Source organism: Dreissena polymorpha, chromosome 5 (assembly GCF_020536995.1).
Source record: "Dreissena polymorpha isolate Duluth1 chromosome 5, UMN_Dpol_1.0, whole genome shotgun sequence".
Classification (NCBI taxonomy): domain Eukaryota; kingdom Metazoa; phylum Mollusca; class Bivalvia; order Myida; family Dreissenidae; genus Dreissena; species Dreissena polymorpha.
Genome location: NC_068359.1, coordinates 112,849,832 through 112,869,973, shown reverse-complemented (window position 1 = coordinate 112,869,973; position 20,142 = coordinate 112,849,832). Strand labels below are relative to the sequence as shown.

The 20,142-nt window shown below is 33.3% G+C and overlaps 1 protein-coding gene across 2 annotated transcripts in view; it reads right to left on the bottom strand.

Moving 5' to 3' along the window:
• Nucleotides 1-13,817, bottom strand: part of LOC127880910 (uncharacterized) — a 29,755-nt gene extending 15,938 nt beyond the window's left edge. The window contains exon 1 of one of the 2 annotated variants that reach the window (XM_052428406.1): nt 13,566-13,817. In XM_052428406.1, coding sequence (XP_052284366.1) covers nt 13,566-13,638 — 73 coding nt within the window. In that variant the 5' untranslated portion in view covers nt 13,639-13,817. Of the gene's footprint in view, nt 1-644; nt 845-13,565 lie in introns of those variants that run through there. The other variant, XM_052428407.1, reaches the window with a different exon arrangement.
• Between the last annotated feature and the right edge of the window lie 6,325 nt (nt 13,818-20,142).

Below are 20,142 nucleotides of genomic sequence, written 5' to 3'. Positions count from 1 at the left end.
ATCATCATCATCATCATCATCATCATCATCATCATCATCATCATCATCATCATCATCATCATCATCATCATCATCATCATCATCATCATCATCATCATCATCATCATCATCATCATCATCATCATCATCATCATCAACAACAACAACATCATCATCATCATTATCATTATCATCATCATTATCATCATCATCATCATCACCATCATCGCCGTAATCATCATCATTATTTATTATGATGATGATTATTATCATTATAATTATTATTATTATTATTATTATTATTATTATTTTATTTTTTATTTTTATTATTTAATTAAACTTATTTTCTTATTCAGGAGCTCGAAATCATTCAAGTCCATTTAAAGCCGTAAATGTAGAACTAAATACTACACTATTATATTATACAAGTACAAGTATGACTATTATATACAGTTAACCATTAGGGAATATACATTTAAGACATATAAGCATTTCGAACATATTAATTGTATGCAGAAAAAAATAAATAAGTTAAAGCTGATAAAACTTTATCAAATTTACACTCAAAAGTCAATTTATGAACGGTATTTAAATCAAATAGTCACTCACATCCATATCGTCCTCGTGAGTATTATAAGAGAAATAAAATATTCAATCTGCAATACCTGTTAATCCAAACTTCACTAATATCCAAATCCATACCGAGACAGTATAATAACTCTTCATTTCGTCTTAATATAAATATCATACACTTCACAGTCACAATTATACACTCATGCGATTAATATCTGGTCTCTAGTATTCGCAAAACTTGATATGAAATCAAACGAGCTTTCGCGGATTAACTAATCATTAGTTCAATACGTTCACCGATAGCCTTCTGTCGATCTCACATCACGTGTAACCAGCTGAAAGTCATGTGATATCTTTACAGAAGATCATTATGAGTATTGGAATGCATTATGCGTAGCAGTTTTGTCACAAGATCTTATAAAAACTCACTGTCCGTTCGTCTGTGTGTCGGATGGTGAAATGTTCGATACGCGTTGATCTCTCAGTAAGCAAAACTTACTCGCCATGTTAATTTTGCTTGTTCTCTAAGACTTATTTAACTGAAAACTTAACTACATAATGAATTTTATTTTTTGTTCCTTTGTTTGAGCCGTGTTTTGATCATGGTACATGTAACTTGAGTTACCGTTCAAGACTTTAAAAAGTTAACTAGTTCACTATAATGTTATTTAGCACACTATAATAAATTACGCAACGCTATTTGCAACAACCTGAAGAAGACATAATGATACATGATTAGATGAAATCTGCTATTATGATAAAGGAAAAGTAATTTTCGAAATTTAAGAAGTCTTAAACGGAACCCAATGTTCTTTTTGTAAAAAACGAGAATCAGACGCCGATGGTATTTTAATGACCTAATTCAATGTTGCAGACCTAACCACTACAAAGAACTTAGTGAGTTTGGATGGTTGTTCTTTCCTATGAAAAACCATAACATGCTCCTCGACAAAGTCTGTTCAAATCTGACCACGTCAAAAGTTCAGACAACGATATTTAACATTTAGCATCAGATAGCGGTCAAGCCATGGCCCAGGGCTCAAAAGTGGTAACGCCTGAGGTGTCGTATTTTTAATGAAGGCTTTATAATTATTTTTTAAACAGACAATGCGTAATGTTTTGTATGCAATATCAGTGGCTATCTACCAGTTTTAGTTCAAATTATGTCTCTGGTTCGAAAATGACCACCCGTGACTTATTTAGCAAGATATCTTCGTATTATGGCGATGCCGTCAAAAGAAGACACGAACAAAGTTTTTCGAGTATTATACCAATGAGCTAAAGTTTTTAGGTGAGCGTTTAGGGATCTTTGAAATTCTATTGTTTATCAGTCATGTACATTGAAAATCTATTGATTTGTCAGTCTTCCAAAAAATGCTATATAAATTTTTAATTTCTTGAATTTGAGGTATATTTATTGTTTATGTTTGAACTTCAGCAATGCGGCATTCATTCTGAATACCATGTCAATGTTTCGGATATTCTATAATCGTTCCATAGGGAACTTGAGACATCCCTGTTAAATACTGCCTTTATTCTCAATGGCCTCTTAATTAAACTACACGCATTATAATTAGAACACTTAGTTCATTCACTGAGCGGCGTGATAAAACCAAAGTAAATATAAGATTACTTAAATCAACAAAAAATTGATTTAAGCACTTTAAAAAGCCTTGTTGACCTATGAGACGGTATTAAATGATCATGTTGATTCTGTGCTGCGTATTTATATGCGTAAATAGGACAGTGCAAAGTATAGTGTTTCCGCTCGATGAAGAATAAATCGCTTAAGTTCAATCTACAAACATCAGAAAATAAATATTTGTTTTAAACCAATGATGTTCAACAGTTTATGGACCAGTATTATTTACCTAAAATAATATTTCCTGTGTTGCGATATCTTAGCTTCCCGTTTTAGTTTAAATAACTAAAAGACCGACTTCAATGACGTATTGTATAATATTTAATTTTAATACAGTCGATTGGTTTATAGCGGATTTTAGTGAGTAACGGATAGGTTAAAAGTTTTTTTTGCAAAATACTTTTATTTATGTAAAGATTAATAGTGTTCTATGGATTGAATACAAAATGCCTATCATTGTTCAGTCGATTCATGTTTTAGCTGATGTGTATCAATGTTTACAATTGTTTCTTTTTTCGAAAGCAACACAAGGTCACGTCGTTATGTACGCACCGTTTTTGTGACGAAAGGAAAAGTGAAGACGTATGGTTTCCTGAATTTTGCAGATTTTGTTTGGTAAACATTATGTTCATTGATGTAATATTGTAGTATAATGTGTCCATTACAAAAGTAAGAATGCTCAGAAACCAAATTGATGCGTACCACATAAAATACGTTTCAGTTTCAGTTTCATTTTATTGGCAAAATCAGCAAATACATGCCTTTGGCCACATAATATACAAATATACATAAAGATGACCACACAAATGAAATGCTAAACAAAAAGCATTTCACATAAATGGATAATTAAAATTAATTCGTGAATACATAATTGGTTTTCAACGTTAACAAGAGGCAACAGAGTAGCTAGCTAGCAAGGTAATAATTTCTTTTTAACACAGCATTGTAAATGAATTTGGAAATATTTCTTAATTTTCTAGATTTAGTACTGGACATCATAGATGTGAACTTGTTGACAGTATAAAACGACTGGTTAACATTATACTTAATTCTTAAATCTTGATAAATTGTACATATACATAAAATGTGATATTCTGTTTCAACCATGTTACTGTTACATAATTTGCAGGTCCTGTTTTCTCTAGGAATGTTATTGTATCTACCAGTTTCAATTTCTAAAGAATGAGCGCTAAGTCTAAATCTTGTTAGAGCTTTTATATGACAATCATTATCAACACAATCTATATATTGTTCAAATATAAAATCCTTTTTAAATTTAACATAGTAATATAATTTACTTTGCAAATTTATCATATCAAACCATGACTGGACGTATTGATCTCGAAGACGTTGTTTAAGTTTTGGATAATGTTCTGTTATGTTAACATGTTCATGCAATAAATAACTAAAGCCAAAATTGTCAATAAGGTCTTTGATAGCTTTTGTCAAGCATAGTTTTACATTAGTGTTAATAAACGTGTTATCTGTGATATTCTTATCGTACATAGATCGTATAAGTAAGTTTGGTGAATTAATTATTTTGCACCAGAATTTAAAGGACCTCTCTTTACGTATAATATATCATGGAAAACGTCCTACTTCGCCTAAGACGGCTGCATTTGATGTCTGTTGACGTACACCTAAGATGTATTTACAAAATTTGAGATGTATTTTATCAACCTCATTGTTTTAATAGATCCCCCAAACTTCACAACCGTATGTAATTATGGGTACAACTAGACTGTCTAAAAGTAACAGTAAAATAGGCATGAGAGCTACAACTCGTGATTTAGTGAATAACGGACATGTGGCGACACATATTCGGGAGTGTGGGGGATTGTCTCAAACTAAATGAAAACTCAATTGAAGTTGTCCAATACACATGTGGGTAGCGTGTGGCTATGATATTTATTAGTAAAAACATCGTTTTGAATGAAAAATAATAAAATTATAACGAAGAATCGATTTCTCTGAAAACATGGTTTTCACTATAAAATCTATATATACAACAAGGTATTCAACTCAAAACGACCCGAATATAGGGTGCATCGCTTTGAACAGCCATTACTTCATCAATTGTGCAGCGATTTCCATGAACTCGGTCTTATTAAACGCAGAAATGAAGTTTCTTTTCTGAAAATGTACATATCTTGCAATATGTTTTAAAAATGCTAGGTAAAATTTCAAGAAATAACACGATACACATGTAATCCGATAAAGACATAAGCGATCCGGTAATGGCTGAATCAGTTTACCCCTGAAATTCGCGCTGTAAACAAAAAATATTTGTCGGAATTTTAAAACCGCTGGCATGTTTCAATAGGAAAGACATTTGTCTTTCGAGTATTAAAGTTTTAATTACTGAATGCATGGTGTTTACGTTGAAATGAGACTCGAAGTCCTTAGCTATCCGTTATACACCAATCGACTGTATGTCCTTAGTTGCTACATACGTAAAATAAGATACACGGTTGAACTTAAAGTAGCTATATTTGCGGACACAGCCATGTGTTATGATTTGATTGAATCTTCACGTTGACTGAATATATAGATTCTGAGAGAAGTTTTCACGCAGATGGCAAAACGTTCGGTCTGAAAAGAAAACTATTTTATTAAAGAAAACGTTTTGATAAATATTTCATTTTTGTCTATCTGGCACTTAACTATAGAGGAACTGTGGTGGGTATGAAGTCAACAAAGTTGTCAAACAGCAACACACCAGAATGACAAAAAAATCGGCTGTTTATTGAACGATCGACGGAGTATTAAAAAGGGTTCTAACATGATTTGACAAACATTTCTTTCGATGAAAAAATCAAAAATATATTTTACAATGGCTGCGCTCCGGATCTGTTATTTTTTTGTTATAAATGTGGCATGCAATTAATTAACCCACGTCGTTCAAAAATGGGCACACTGACATAGTGTTGCTTCAGATGTTTAAATGTCAGCTTATGAGACCAATACAGTTTGCGTGATTTAATATCGACCACGGCAACTCCTGACCAGACTGTGCGGACGCGCAGGCTGGTCTGGAGTTACGCTGAACGCATATGGCATAAGACCCATTTTCGCACGACGCGGATCAGTTTGTGTCACATCATGTTATCAAGAAAATTACCAGTATTTCTTTAATGTAAAACAATCCAGCAAGTATTCTGATACAATAAAACAAATATCCATAGTTTAGTTAATCGGTGGATTATATTTCATGCTTTGATGCATGTTGAACTCATGCAGGCTGGGTTTAAACGTTTAAATTAATTCTATGCATGCATTTCACCATCCAAACAGTGCGATGGGTCGATATAAAACTCAAACTAATCCTGGATTTAAGCCTGAAGGTGCTTCAAGAGTCCTGAGTGATAGTGTCTTCCTAGTACATGGGTTGTCAATTACCGATTACAAGTAGTAATGTGGATAACCGTGGCTACACGACATGCATGCATCTTGTGTAATTACCATATAATATTTGCAACACCTTTTTTGAACGTCCCTAAATATTGAAACATTAAATCAAACAATAAATGTTAATCTGTCAGAAGCTGGTTAAATATTGTCAGCCAGCGAATAAATGTCAGCCAGTTTTGATCGGTATTTATTCTCGTATATCAGTTTACTTACATATACATGTACTGTATATTTTATGTCGAGGCTATGCTATCGATATACAATAGTTTCTTACACGATTTTACTTTTTTAAACAAAAGATACATTTATATTCTGCATGTGGTAATTAAGTTACAATATATTGGTGTTGTGTGCTACAATAACACATTTTACGATACTTTCATTTCGGACTTGTACACTGGGGGGCAAATACTTCTTACAGCCGAGACGCATTCAAATATCACACCCTTTCTTAGCAATAGATGCTTCCTTACCCTGTGTCCGTATTTCTATATTCAAAATATATATAATAATTTAAACTCTATTTCACCAAAAATGTTTCGTTAAATGAATGAGAATGTACCACACCAACTTTAATAAGATGGTTTATGGTTTCTTATCGCACTTGAGTTAATGTATTACAGTAATAGCGCAATATGTGGCGTTTTTTTAATATGTCGAATGAGCGTTTATGAGGTACACTGTTTATTTTTGTCCACTAGAACATGCAATCGTGCGTGTGTTATTTACTAAGCAATGAAAAAGTCCCATATAGTCCTAAAACAGGTTCGAGAAATAAGGATTCCGATGAATGAGTCCTTAGTGTACATTTAAAGGGACCTTTTCACGTTTTGATAAATTGACAAAATGGAAAAATAAAGCGCTAAACGCGAAAAGATCATCAATAAAACGATAATAACTTATTTGGCAGTTTCCAGTACGCTTTTAGTAGAAACAAATGAAGGTGTTTCAATCTACGATTTTTATTAAGCAACAGTCATCTACTGTTTTTCATGCTATTGGCTTTAGCCAATAGACTTTTGTGAACTGAAAACCAGAAAAATGTCCCGCAGTCAGGCGCGTGTTTCCCCAAGGGACAAATTGAGATGAGAATTTTGGCAGACGAAATAGATACGATATTAAATATAGAATTTTCGTATGTTTAAAATTTTCAAACTTTTCTTCTAAGATTTTTTTTCAAAGACAATTTTTAGTGAATTTTTCTTAGACCATTTTAAGTGAAAAAACGTTCTTAAAAAATAAAACACATTCCGGCTGTAATTTTGTTGAATTTTGTGACAGCAAACATTTATCTTGTGAATTTGGGCGGCAAGAAAGGGGGTCAAATTACAGTATTTTTTATATGAATCTGCAAATTATGTTGTATCTTATTTGAATAATTTTAATAAGGATTAAAAACTTAGACCGTGTACACGTTATATTTTGAGTAGTCGGTTAATAAAATAACAACACAACAACAACAAGTTGTTCCTTTCTGCTTAAATGAAACTGAAGAGATCGTAACAGTATAACGATTAAAAAACAAGCAAAACAACAAAAAACGAAGATATAACTTTGATCTTAGCACCCGAACGAAAAAGTCGTTCTGTCTCATAAAAAGTAATGATGTAATGATAACGTTACTTAAAACACGAGCATAAATACACGTCTATCCATTCAGAAATAACATTTGCATCCGGGCATTTACTTGCTCGCAAAATACCAAGCTCACTTGATACATATTTCTGATTTTCCGATTGATTTAAGATGGTTTGCCGTCACTTTTTGTTTCATTTAATTATACTTATTTTAAAGCAATGCTTTTGATAGCACTGAATATTTTAGTTCAGTCAGCTGTTTCTGTCACATTTAATTCAGCAGAAACTTCCCTGTATCTTGCCAATAGATTTTCAACGCCGTCGGCGTTCTCGTTTTCCATATCAGTTTAAAATAGGCCGCCAATCTACTCAGTGCAGGCAATGCAACGGTGAGATTGCTATTTAATGTTTTAAATGTTCTGATAGTGACCTGCTGGCTATCGTGCCCGTAAGCATTGCAAATATTTATTTTACGAAACAAAAGATGTGTTAATTTATCAAACTTATACGCGTGATCAGAGACAAAGAGACAAACTCGCCTCGCTGTTCGATATTTACCGATACAATAAAATGCACGGCTAAAAAAACTGATCTAACTGACGTGTATATAAATGCATGTTTATTGCACATGTCGTAGAATCCCTAGCAAAAAATTGTGAATAATAAGACTTCGCAATTTGTATAACGTGATTGGCTAAAAACGTAGAAGTCAATAAGAATAAGATTGGCCTTATAGTATAAAGTGGACGCTAACACAAACTTACCACATCATGGGTCGAGTAAAACAGTTCTGTGTAACGAATAAGAACTCAATGTTCACATATTATTAAATGATGTCATTTGTTCACAAAAGAATAAATAGTTTTTGTTTGAAAAGTTTCAACAAAACCAATAGAGCTTACATATAAATTAACTATTGATTCCTATACGTAACGTCACATTAAAATTGTAGTTATCGGTGAATATCTAATTAATTCTTAAGATTGTAATACATAATTTATTTTTCTAATTTGAAAACAATATACATGGCGTGGTTCTTTAGGTTTGTAAGCAATAATACACAACGTTTTCTAGTTGCAATCTCTGTTTTACAGCCGGACCACGAGTAATTGTGGTGTTTTGTTCAATCAGATTAGAAACTTAAAAGACGTTCTGGCGATCGAACACTAAGAAAATGTTAGCCGAGAAGATTGTCATGTTCTGGAATCACTTTCAGGCGTAAATCATTCCTTAATGGAAATGCGTCTTTTGTCATGCCAGTTTAAGAGCCATCTAAACTACCGACAGGGAGCGCAAAGTGGTTTCCTTAGCAACAAGAAGCCCGCACCGGAAGCCATATATTGCAATTTACGTCCGCTGCACGCGCTCGGGAGCAGACGAAAATTTCACCACGAGATGTTGCTTTATTATGAGTTCTTTGATAAATTATGATTGATTGTTTAATAGGACCACTTTGTAGTACATTTGAAAAAATACAAGAATATTCCTTCTGCAATAATCTTTGGACTTGGCCAGTCTTACTTTTACCATGAGATGAATGGTAATTGTGAAAGATTTTGCGAAGTGAAAAACAAAAATAAGTTCCTTTAGCAAGGATTACTGAAATACTATTAAACATTCTCTATTTTAGCGTCGAAAAACAGAAACAAAATACAATAAGTGTAAATGGGTCGCTTTTTATGTAATGTTTATTCTTTCAGCGGAACATTTGTCCATGAATATTACCTATGACATTTGCGTCAAAATGCTTCCTAGCGTGCATAATGCCTCTCCGTTCAGCAATAGTCATTTGCACTTCCGGCCAATTTCCCTCAAAGTCAATAAGCGCTCCCACTCCAACACAATATTTATGGAGTAAAATAACACGAATTAACTAAAATAACGACGCATTGTGAATCAGAGATATGGTTAATACATTCTCGAAGACTGCTTAATGGAATTTCGATGTAAACGCCCGAGTGCTTAGAAATCCCGCGGGATATGTTATTAGCCTGTTTGTAGTCCGTCTATTTAACATGCTTGTGCACACAATATCGTCGATTTAGTGAGGTGTTCGATCGATTAATGATCGGTCCCTGATGAATTTGCGATATTGAAACATAGACACTTATATGACATACATGTATCCGAGAGCCAATTAGTGCATTGGATTACAATGAAACAAACAATTGTAAAGAGAGTGAGCGATTTAAATAACTTTGCGCTCGTAAACATACGGTAAACTTGCGTTTCCAGGTATTAAGACATCAAAATTAAAGTTTTAACCAAAATAGAAACCGTAAAAAGTCATGATGATAATGGTGGTGATGACGGCGATGATGACAATTATTCTGTTGAAAATGATTTAAATTACAAAGATGATGACGATGTCGACGAAAACGACGAACATGATGATGTATAATGGTTCTGATGATGATGGTGAAGGTGGTGATTATTAGGATGACGATGATGATGACGATGATTATTGTTAGATGATGATGATTATGATCATGATTATGATGATGATGATGATGATGATGATGATGATTATGATGATGATGATGATGATGATGATGATGATGATGATGATGATGATGATGATGATGATGATGATGTATGCAGTCAATGCGAATAGCAATCAGATACTAGTAGTAGCGTGCAAAGCATTTCAGTATCACTATCAAATTCCGATTACCGGTAATTTATGAAACAATTGGTTCGTTTAATAACTGAAATAAACAGCTGTGTCATGAATATAAAGCAAATCTGTTTCTGATACCACATGCATCTACATGAACGCATTGAATGGTATTTATAATAATATAACATTTATGGTGTCGTTATTAGGATTCGTGAACTTGAATACATTTAGTGAAGTATAACATTTTAAATTTCAAAGGATGTACGTGTATAGTCATCGCAACGCAACCCAACGCATTTTGACTTAGACTATAACAAAATAAGTATTGATGCGAAGCATCAAAGGGTGTTGGGAATTTCAGTGTAAAAGGCACTCAATGAAGTTACATGGAACGAATTTTCTACTGTAAATATTAATATATTGGCCGATTATTTTAAACAGAATAGAAAAAGATACTGGTATAACCATTATCTATAATTTTGTGTTATAACCCCCAAATAACCATTATTTAGGATGTTGTGTTATAACCCCCAAATAACCATTATCTATGATTTTGTGTTGTAACACCCAGATATTTCATAGTTCATTTTATTTACATTGGTTTCCTTTTTTACTAGCATCCGTGTGCAGTTTTCATTAATGGAACAGAACTGTGTAGGTTTTAAAAAATCTGCTTCATCATGTAAGCGTAATTTCATATTTTTGTCAACTTCTAGGGGAGATGATTCTGAACTTATTCTTACGTTGCTCATTTAAGATAGGGGTTGAGTACTCATTGATATGAAAATACTGTAAATGTTTTTAAAAAAAAATTGAATTAAAACTGTAATTTGCATAAAGAAGCTGCATTTCACAATACTTTGAAATTCAGTAAAAGATCATAATAGATTTATTGCTCCGATATTTGTCCATTTTCAATAGGGTTCGAGTAATACTGATATAAACACACTTAACACGTTTGGAAAGATTCAGACGAAAGTTGTGAATTTTTTTAAACAAGTGGAAATTGTTTATTTTGTCAAATTTAATAGAAAATAAATCTGGACTTATTGTCCCGATGTTTCTCATTTTAATGAGGTAAACATGCTCATTGATATGTAGACACTGTAAGTTTGGAAAGAATCTGATGAAAAATGTTGACATAATCATCTAACCAAGGTTACCAAGCAGTTTTTCACTATTATTTTAAAATTCAAAGAGATATAATTCTGGACGTATGGTCCGATATTGCTCATATAGAGAATTTGGGTTGGGTCCTCATTGATAAAAAACCTGTGCAAGTTTGGAAACAATCGGATGAAAACTTCGAATAAAGATTTCAAAATTTCTCATATTCTAAGGAAGATAACTATGGACGTAATGGTCGGATAATGCTAAAGGGCCCATACCACCTGGATAGTATTACGTGTCGCGCTTCGCGCTCTATATGTGGTTCTTAAAAAAAACTCCGAGGAGTGCTTGACTCTAGGGAAACGGGTTGCTGGGACACAGCTCCTCCTTGATAAGCGGCTGCTTCCTTTATCGCAACTCATTGTAACAATCAATAATACCTGTCGCGCTCTATATGTGGTAGGGATAGTACTTAGGGCCTATGATAGACAACCATAAAAATACATGGATAATAAATGTGTTGTTTGCATTTATTTGTTAATATAAAAACACGTGTATTTTTTATAAGATATTTAAGAGATGTAAGAAATTTTAATTAACGTTGTCACCACGCGACAACCATTAATTTTAATAAAAATGTCCAATTGTAGCAAAATGGATTTTAAAAAGTCTACATTAAATAAAGCTTTATTATATTTATTAACCTGACTGAAAAAAATTGTGTGCCGCCGAACTGTTCCGTTCGTGCCGGAACCCGGGATTGAACCGGGGGCATTTAGATGATTGTTGCATAAACAACTTCAGTCTAATGCTCTCCCAACTGAGCTATTCCGGCGGACATCATTTATGTACTGTTATTTGGTGAAGTTGTGTATAACGATCGTTATTATATGTCTATTAAGAAACTAATACATTGTACGTTTTCGTACCACTACGCCTTCCAATAAACTTGCTTGCGCGATAGGTCGTCAAATATCGTACTTTATTGATTCTCCACTAAATAAGCAAATTAGAAAAACACAAAATAAATATATTTTGATTGTTTTGTTTTATACTAAACCAAAAAGTTTTGCGTATTTGCCCAGTCCCTGTGATCTTTCCCCTGTGATCAGTTGTGGATCAGTTATTAATTAAAACAATGGTAAAAACATAACAGAAAAATAATGGGAACATATAAAATCAGATTATTACGTTAGTTAGTTATCCACCTATGGGCCTTGTGGTTGTAACGATTTATTTATTAACTTTGCTATATAAGTCTTGTTACCCCTCGGGTATCGAGGTATCGATCCCGATACCATGATTTAAACAAATTCATTTCAGGTCAGCTAGACGATAAAACATACCAAATATTAAATGATAGGTCCTTGAGTTCCAGAGAAGAAAATGTTTAATTGTGATTTTTATCCAAGATGTAAAAGGTTTGGAAATCAACTAGGATTGCATACGTATGGATAATATATAATTGACCCATAAAAGAGCTAGAACATAATTATATTCACTGCATAACTTTTATATATTTTTGTACAAATGAGAGTTCTCTTTTAAAAAGGTCAACTGGTCAAAAGCCTTAGATCTGGTTTAATGATCTAATGTTCTGATCATATAAATTGGAAAACCAATAAAAACGCTTGGTTAAATAAACCGACTAATGTGTGTTATGCACCTGAATACACGAATTTAGAAGTGATAGTTATTCAGATAAAACGATAATACGATAATATAAAATCCTTTCTTAATCCACTAAAATTTCGGGTTGACAAGTGATCCATTTTATACTCAAAAAGTGCACAAATACTTTGTGCTTGCCAACTTCGATGTTACGCAGATTTACTGTAATTTGCAAACAAAAGGTTTGTTTGAAAGTTCACAAATACCAAAAAAAATTTGGCGATAACTCGGCCACGCGACATTTAACAACATACATCAACCGATATGCATAACAAACATTCTAGACATATTTGTTTAGATCCAAACAAGTTACAGACGATCTCCACAAAGCCCTGCCGAAATAACCAAATTTAATCATACGTCATTATCATCATCATCATCATCATCATCATCATCATCATCATCATCATCATCATCATCATCATCAATCATCAATCATCAATCATCATCATAACCACCACCACCACCACCACCACCACCATCATCATCATCATCATCATCATCACCACCATCAGTAGCAGCGGCAGTATTATCAGCAGCATCAAAACCATTATCACAACCACCATCATCAACAGAAGCAGCAGCATCATCATCATTATTATTATTATTATTATTATTATTATTATTATTATTATTACTATTATTATTATTATTATTATTATTATCATTAGTACTTTTAACAATAATTTTCTTATTCCAGAGCTCAAAATGGCATTCATTCAAGTTCATTTAAAGCGGTTAATGTAGATCTAAATACTACAATATTATTACACAAGTATGACTATTATATACAGTGAGCCATTAATAAATATACATTTAGCACGATTGCGCCTTTCTAATATATTACTTGAATGCAGAAAATATAATAAGTTGGAGCTAATAGAACGTAATAAAATGTGCACTCATAAATCAATATATAAAAGTTATTAAAATCAACTAATCACTTACTTAATTAAAAATCAAATATGACAATCTGCAGTACCTGTTAATCCAAACCTCACTACTATCCAAATCCATACCGAGACTGTATAAGAACTCTTCATTTTTGTCTTCATATAAATATTATACACTTCACAGTCACAATTATAATTAACATCTGGTCTTTACATATTCGTCAAACTTCATATGAAATCAAACGAGCTTTCACGGATTAACTAATCATTAGTTCAATACGTTCGCCGACAAGATACTGTCGAGCTCACATCACGTGTAACCAGCCGAAAGTCATGTGCTATTTATAAGAAGATCGTTAAGACTATTAAAATGCATTATGGGTAGCAGTTTTTTACAAGGTCTTATTAACACTGACTGTCCGTTTATTTGTCTGTCGGTTGGTGAAATGGTCGGTCTACCTCGGTCTCTACATAACCCATACCTACACGCCTCGTACATAGTGTTAATATGCTAAGCCGTGTTCTAAGCTTTCCAGTTGAACTATTGACCAAGTTTAATCGGACTAATTCGTGGTATAGACTTACCGGTATACGTGGTACAGAATAATGCGTTATACAGATTATTCAGTCTGCAAAAAATACTGTTAAATGTTTGCATTCAATTTTCATGAGTTTAAGGTTTAGTAGTGTATCTGTTTGAAAAGGAACAATGCGGTATTGATTCCGAATACCATGCCAATATTCGGATATTCTTTTACCGTTCAATAGGGAGCTTGAGAAATCCCTGTTAAATACTGATTTATCCTTGATGGCCTCTTTATTAAAATACACGCACAGTAATTAGAATTCTTAGTTCATTCTCCGAGAGGTGGAATATAACCAAAATAAATAAAAGATTACTTAAATCAACAAAAAATTGATTTAACACTTCAAAAAGCCTTGTTGACATATGATCACAGGTGGAAGTAACGAACCCTGGATAGTTTTTTTAGGAGCCCATTTATATTCCTACTAATTTCAAAAGTTTATATTTTCTTTGCAACGACTGTTTTAAATCTAAATTTGATTTACTTGATTTATTTTCCTACCCAAAATTTTCGTACCCACATACACAATTGTGGTTATGTAGATAAACTTAAAAAGATGCTTTTATATCAATCCTCTTCAAAAGCATCGTCACACCAGTACTGTCCGTACTTTGATTATTAAATATCTACCATATCCCCGAAACAAGAAATATGGCAAGTTATTTTTATTTAACCGAATTTAAGTGACATCTCATAACAAAACACGAAATTTTATTATCAATCAGGTAATCATACAAATAATGATTTTAGGTTTCCAAAAACCTAGAGGTATTACAGTAAAAAGAAAAAAATTGACACTATCCCAGCAAACAATGATATCGTTTAATAAAGAGTAAAGAGAGAAACGGAAAGGTAGAGGAGATAAATAGTAAAGGAGAGGATGGAAGTACTTGAGTGGATGGAGCAATCGGCAAAAGAGTTTGAAGGTCATGCACACCGGGTATCAGATCAGTACGTGTATCAACCCTGATAAAAATAGACTTTAGTGAAAACTATACCCGCTCAAATCTAGAAACAACAGCATGTTAATTGGAATATAAACGAAGAAGACCGGCTTAATAACTGTAGTTAAGTGTATGTTTTAGAGAAATTGAGCAAGATCTCAACTATGGTCATTAACAAAATAACAGAATCAACAATGGGCATTGAAATAAATAAAAAAAATAGTAAAGCGCATTGTGCAAAATGTAAGTAATTCACACCTTTTGACGGATTCACCTTCATCTTATTATATTAACATAACGATATTACGTTAAGTGAGCAGATTTAAGAGCGTTAGATTTGACCACATCATGGCACTACTTTCAATGTGGTCATGACAAAGGTGCTTTTTAATCGCTAAAACCGAATATAAAAACTAACTAAATATAACAAGAACTATCTTATAAAAGGGTGGTCGGCGTAAAAGCCGACTTTTAAATTTAGTTTGAAATTTACGTTTCTAAATTATTAAACAGAAAACAAAAGTTTACCTTTTGTGTTTTTTCTCACTTGTTATTCGCATATTCACCGCATGGAATGTATGTTATCATTTTCAAACAGCAGATAAGTGTGAGTAGATACAAATTATCCCGTGATGTGCCCGGGAGTGCCATCATATGTTCCTTCACATGTCTTATTATGAGTGTATTTCTGCACCATCGAAATATATCGTATGTTAATATTTGATTAACATGCAGTTTTCTTTCGACACATTTAGATCACACTTTCATAGCCGCGTCATGCGAAAATGGGTTTTATGCGTTTCGTATCTTAAGCCCAACCTGTGCATGTGCGCAGCCTGGTCAGAGGTGATGCTATTCGCTATAAAATTACTCAATGTGTTATGGTCTCATTATGTATCTCCTGACCAGACTGAGAGATGCTCCGGATTAGTGGGCTATACATATGATGGGCGCATATGGAATAAGAACCATTTTCGCATGACGAGGGTCATTAATAATCTAATTGCAAATTGTAAATGGCATATTTTAGCACAATTCTTTAAGATACAAAATTGAATGCAAAGTATGAAACTTGTAAATAAGGGCAGCCTATCCAGGCGTTCAGGAACGATTTCCAGACGTGCTGACCGAGTACGGCAAACATTTGTGGTTGGATAATTAAACGATTTTGCTCTTATCGTGACACTATACTATTTCGAAAATGTTTGTTTTCTCATCTTGAAAGCAAAACTGTGTCTATCCGTTTCTGGCCGTCGGTCCTGGCCACTATCTCCCCCTATACTATTAGCACTAGAACATTGAAACTTACACACATGGTAGCTACGAGCATATGTGCGACACTGCACTATTTTGAATATTGATCTGACTCCTGGGTCAGAAGTTATGGGTAAATAAATGGGTAAAATGGGTAAAAAAACTCATTTTACTAACAACATGAAACGCACATGATAATTACTTTTGACCCTGGGGTCAGATCAAAATTCCAAATAGTGCATCGTCGCACATATGCTCATAGCTACCATTTGTGTTAGTGTCAAGGTTCTAGTGCCAATAGTATAGGAGGATATTGTGGCCGACCACGCCAACCAAAAACTTAAAAATAGGTAAAAAAAATTCATTTTACTAACAACATGCGACGCACATGATAATCATTTTTGACCCAGGGGTCAGATCAAAATTCCAAATAGTGAACCGTCGCACATATGCTCATAGATACCATATGTGTAACTTCTAAGGTTCTAGTGCTAATAGTGTAGGAGGAAATAGAGGACAACCGCGCCCAATCACAGTTTTGTTTTAACATTACTTCTTCATTTATTCACCAATTGACTTCAAATTAATACTGAACATCTCTTATGACAACACGGTCTATCTTGACCATCCATGTTCATATTACCCACCCCAGGGCCATTGATTAAGGTAAAGGCAGCTTGGTTCCCGTCCTCTTTCAAATTTATCGAGAGGTCCACGGATACTACTTCCCAATACCCTCAAATGTTTTTTCGTACCCAAAATTGTTCGTAACCATTTTTTTCGTACCCAATTTTTTCATACCCAATTTTTTTAAGTACCCACATTTGTTAGTACCCGTTTTTTTCGCAGTATGTAACCAAACCTTTTATTAAGGTTCTTTTTTTTTTGGAGGTAATAACACTACTTTAATTTCCGTTTTCGGTCATTTCCGTTTTAGCGTAAAATCTGCAAGACCCGTAAAATATTTAAGTGCGCATGTGCAAAGCGATCACAACATCATGTATCTGAAAATAGGAAGTTTCAAAATTACATCAACAGCTTGGGCAACATTTGTGCGTAATGCGTGGCGTCAGCATGACAATAAAATAGATACTTATTGCATTCATTTATTTCGAAGATAATTTTATGAGATAACGTCACATCTGCTAAACAGTTAATTACATTTTAATTGACAATTAATTGCATTTACGCCATATGTGCTAAACAGTTAATTACATTAAAATTGAAAATTAATTGCATTCATTATCTTCACAGACTTGTTACTGAGAAACTTCCACATCTGCTTAACAGATACACTTATATATATCACAAAATCTACACAAATAGCATCGCTGATACTTAAAAACTACGTTAACTTTATTATTAATGGTCGGATATATACAAATATGCGTGCTATCAACGTGAAACAAATATTAAGTACATATGTATACACATAGGATCTTATATTATCGTCCCGTTGATAACACTGGTGGATAGTATGTCTTGGATAGCACATGGCTATGGCAAAAGGCCATATGAAACTATTTAAGAAGCATTATAATTAATTGCGAACATATGAATGACAGCTTGTATCATTATTTTAAAGTCGGTCATTTAATACATATACATTTTTGACGATGCTGCGAAGCAGCTCGTCAAAGTTATCATACCATGAAAAAAATCCTCACAATGGCGACCTATGTAAAAGACCGAGCCAGTCCGATTGAGATAGCTCGATTTTTCTAATCGGCATACCTCGCTGATTATCATTGATAAAATTATAGGAAGCTCAGCTATAAATAGGACAGCATATTCTGGGAAAAAAGGTCGCGGTGGTGTAGTGGATGAGGTGTCCGCCTAACGATCGGGAGTTCGTGGGTTCGACCCCCACTCCGGGTGCGTTCTCATTAACTCCTCCATAGACACCTAGTACTGGTTCTTCCCAGGAAACGGACTCGATAATGTCCCTCTGCCTATAATGCTCGAAAGAGCGGTTGGCAGTATACAAAGAAAGAAAAGATAAAGATTTAATAATAGTTTGAAAACGTTAATTTTAAATCAGTTATATTTAACTGGAGTATATGCTTATAACTCAATGAAATAACTATGCATTTTCTTATTGTATTTTACATTTGTCGTGATTCAGTAATTAAATTGCGAATTAAAATGTGTATAATTAACTTTCAACGCGATCATGAGTTCAAAGAAAGCGAATTATTTCGAACCTGCCACTTGTAAACGTTGTAGCGACTATGGTATATAACAGCATAATAGCCGATTGACATCTGTGAAACTCGCTCTTATGCGTGCTTTCACATTTTGCATATTTAATAAACTTTTCAAACAGAAATTACAGAGCCACATCAGTGCACATACTATGTTTGATAATTCATTCGTTTGTTTGATATTGTTTGCTGTTTTAAACACATAATGTATTAGGTCATATCTCGGAGATTTAGTGAACCTTACTATGTGTTCATGGGCGAACCCACCTCTTCAATTGCTCTTACGACTATGTGCTCATACCTACTTTCGGGAATCATCATGAAATTATTGCCGTTTTTAACATACAACATGGCTTAGCTTATTGGATTTGAGAAAAAAACAATAATCAAAAAAGAAAAATTATATGTTCATGCACATTGGCATGTGAAATCACGTCCGTACACATAGCATCATTAACTTAGGAAAGGAAACTACAATATATAAAGTTTGGTATGATATACATGTGAAGTTAAAGAGCATGGTGTAATTAAAGATCATGTATAGTTTTGAATTTATATGCTGAAACGTAATGTTATAACCCACAAACATTTTACTGCAACAAAACGTTTTTTTGAGATGAGTGGTTCAGAAATACCTACCAGTGTTCGCACAATGTGGTTCATGTGTAAATAATTGATTAAATATATGAGCTGTTTTCCTTATGTCAAAAAAAAGATATCCATAGTAAAATGTTACATCCTATCAATAAATATATGAATGTTTACTTTGTTCAGATAAGCATATTGCAGAACATATCAATACTTATGTTCTACACGCAAACAGTTTATAAATAAACACGTACATATTTCAGACTATCAATCAATTTCAACACTTTAAAGGGGCCTTTGCACGTTTTGGTAAATTGACAAAATTGAAAAAAAATTGTTTTATATTCGCAAATTTTTGTTTTAGTAATGATACTTGTGAGGAAACCGTAATACTCAACATTTACCATGGCCTAAAATAGCTTTTATATGCATCTTTTGACGATTTAAAAACCAGAAAATTATAAAGCGTTGCAACGTGAAACGATTGAATAATTTGGAGAGTTCTGTTGTTGTCGTTATATTTTTTGAAACTACGAGGATCGCTTATTGGCGTCGCCCTGGAGGGCGGCGACTAGTATGTAATGCATTTTGTTTTCGCTTATGGGATATGAAGTTATTTTACGGATCAATATATATATATATTTGTTATATGAATATCTTGCATAGTGATGATTTTTTGTGTAAATTAGTGTAAATAAGTACTGCATTTGTGCCTATTACATTAATTACAACATTTATTGCCTATAATGCAAAGCTAATTGTTTTAATTAATAACTGATCCACAACTGATCACAGGGAAAAGATCACAGGGACTGGGCAAATACGCGAAACTTTCTGGTTTTGTATAAAAACAAATGATGTTTTGTATAAAAACAAAACATAATCAAAATATATTTATTTTGTGGTTTTTCTTATTTGCTTATTTAGTGGAGAATCAATTCAGTACGATATTTGACGACCTATCGCGCAAGCAAGTTTATTGGAAGGCGTAGTGGTACGAAAACGTACAATGTATTAGTTTATTAATAGACATACAATAACGATTGCTATACACAACTTCTCAAAATAGCAGTACATGAGTTAATCTCA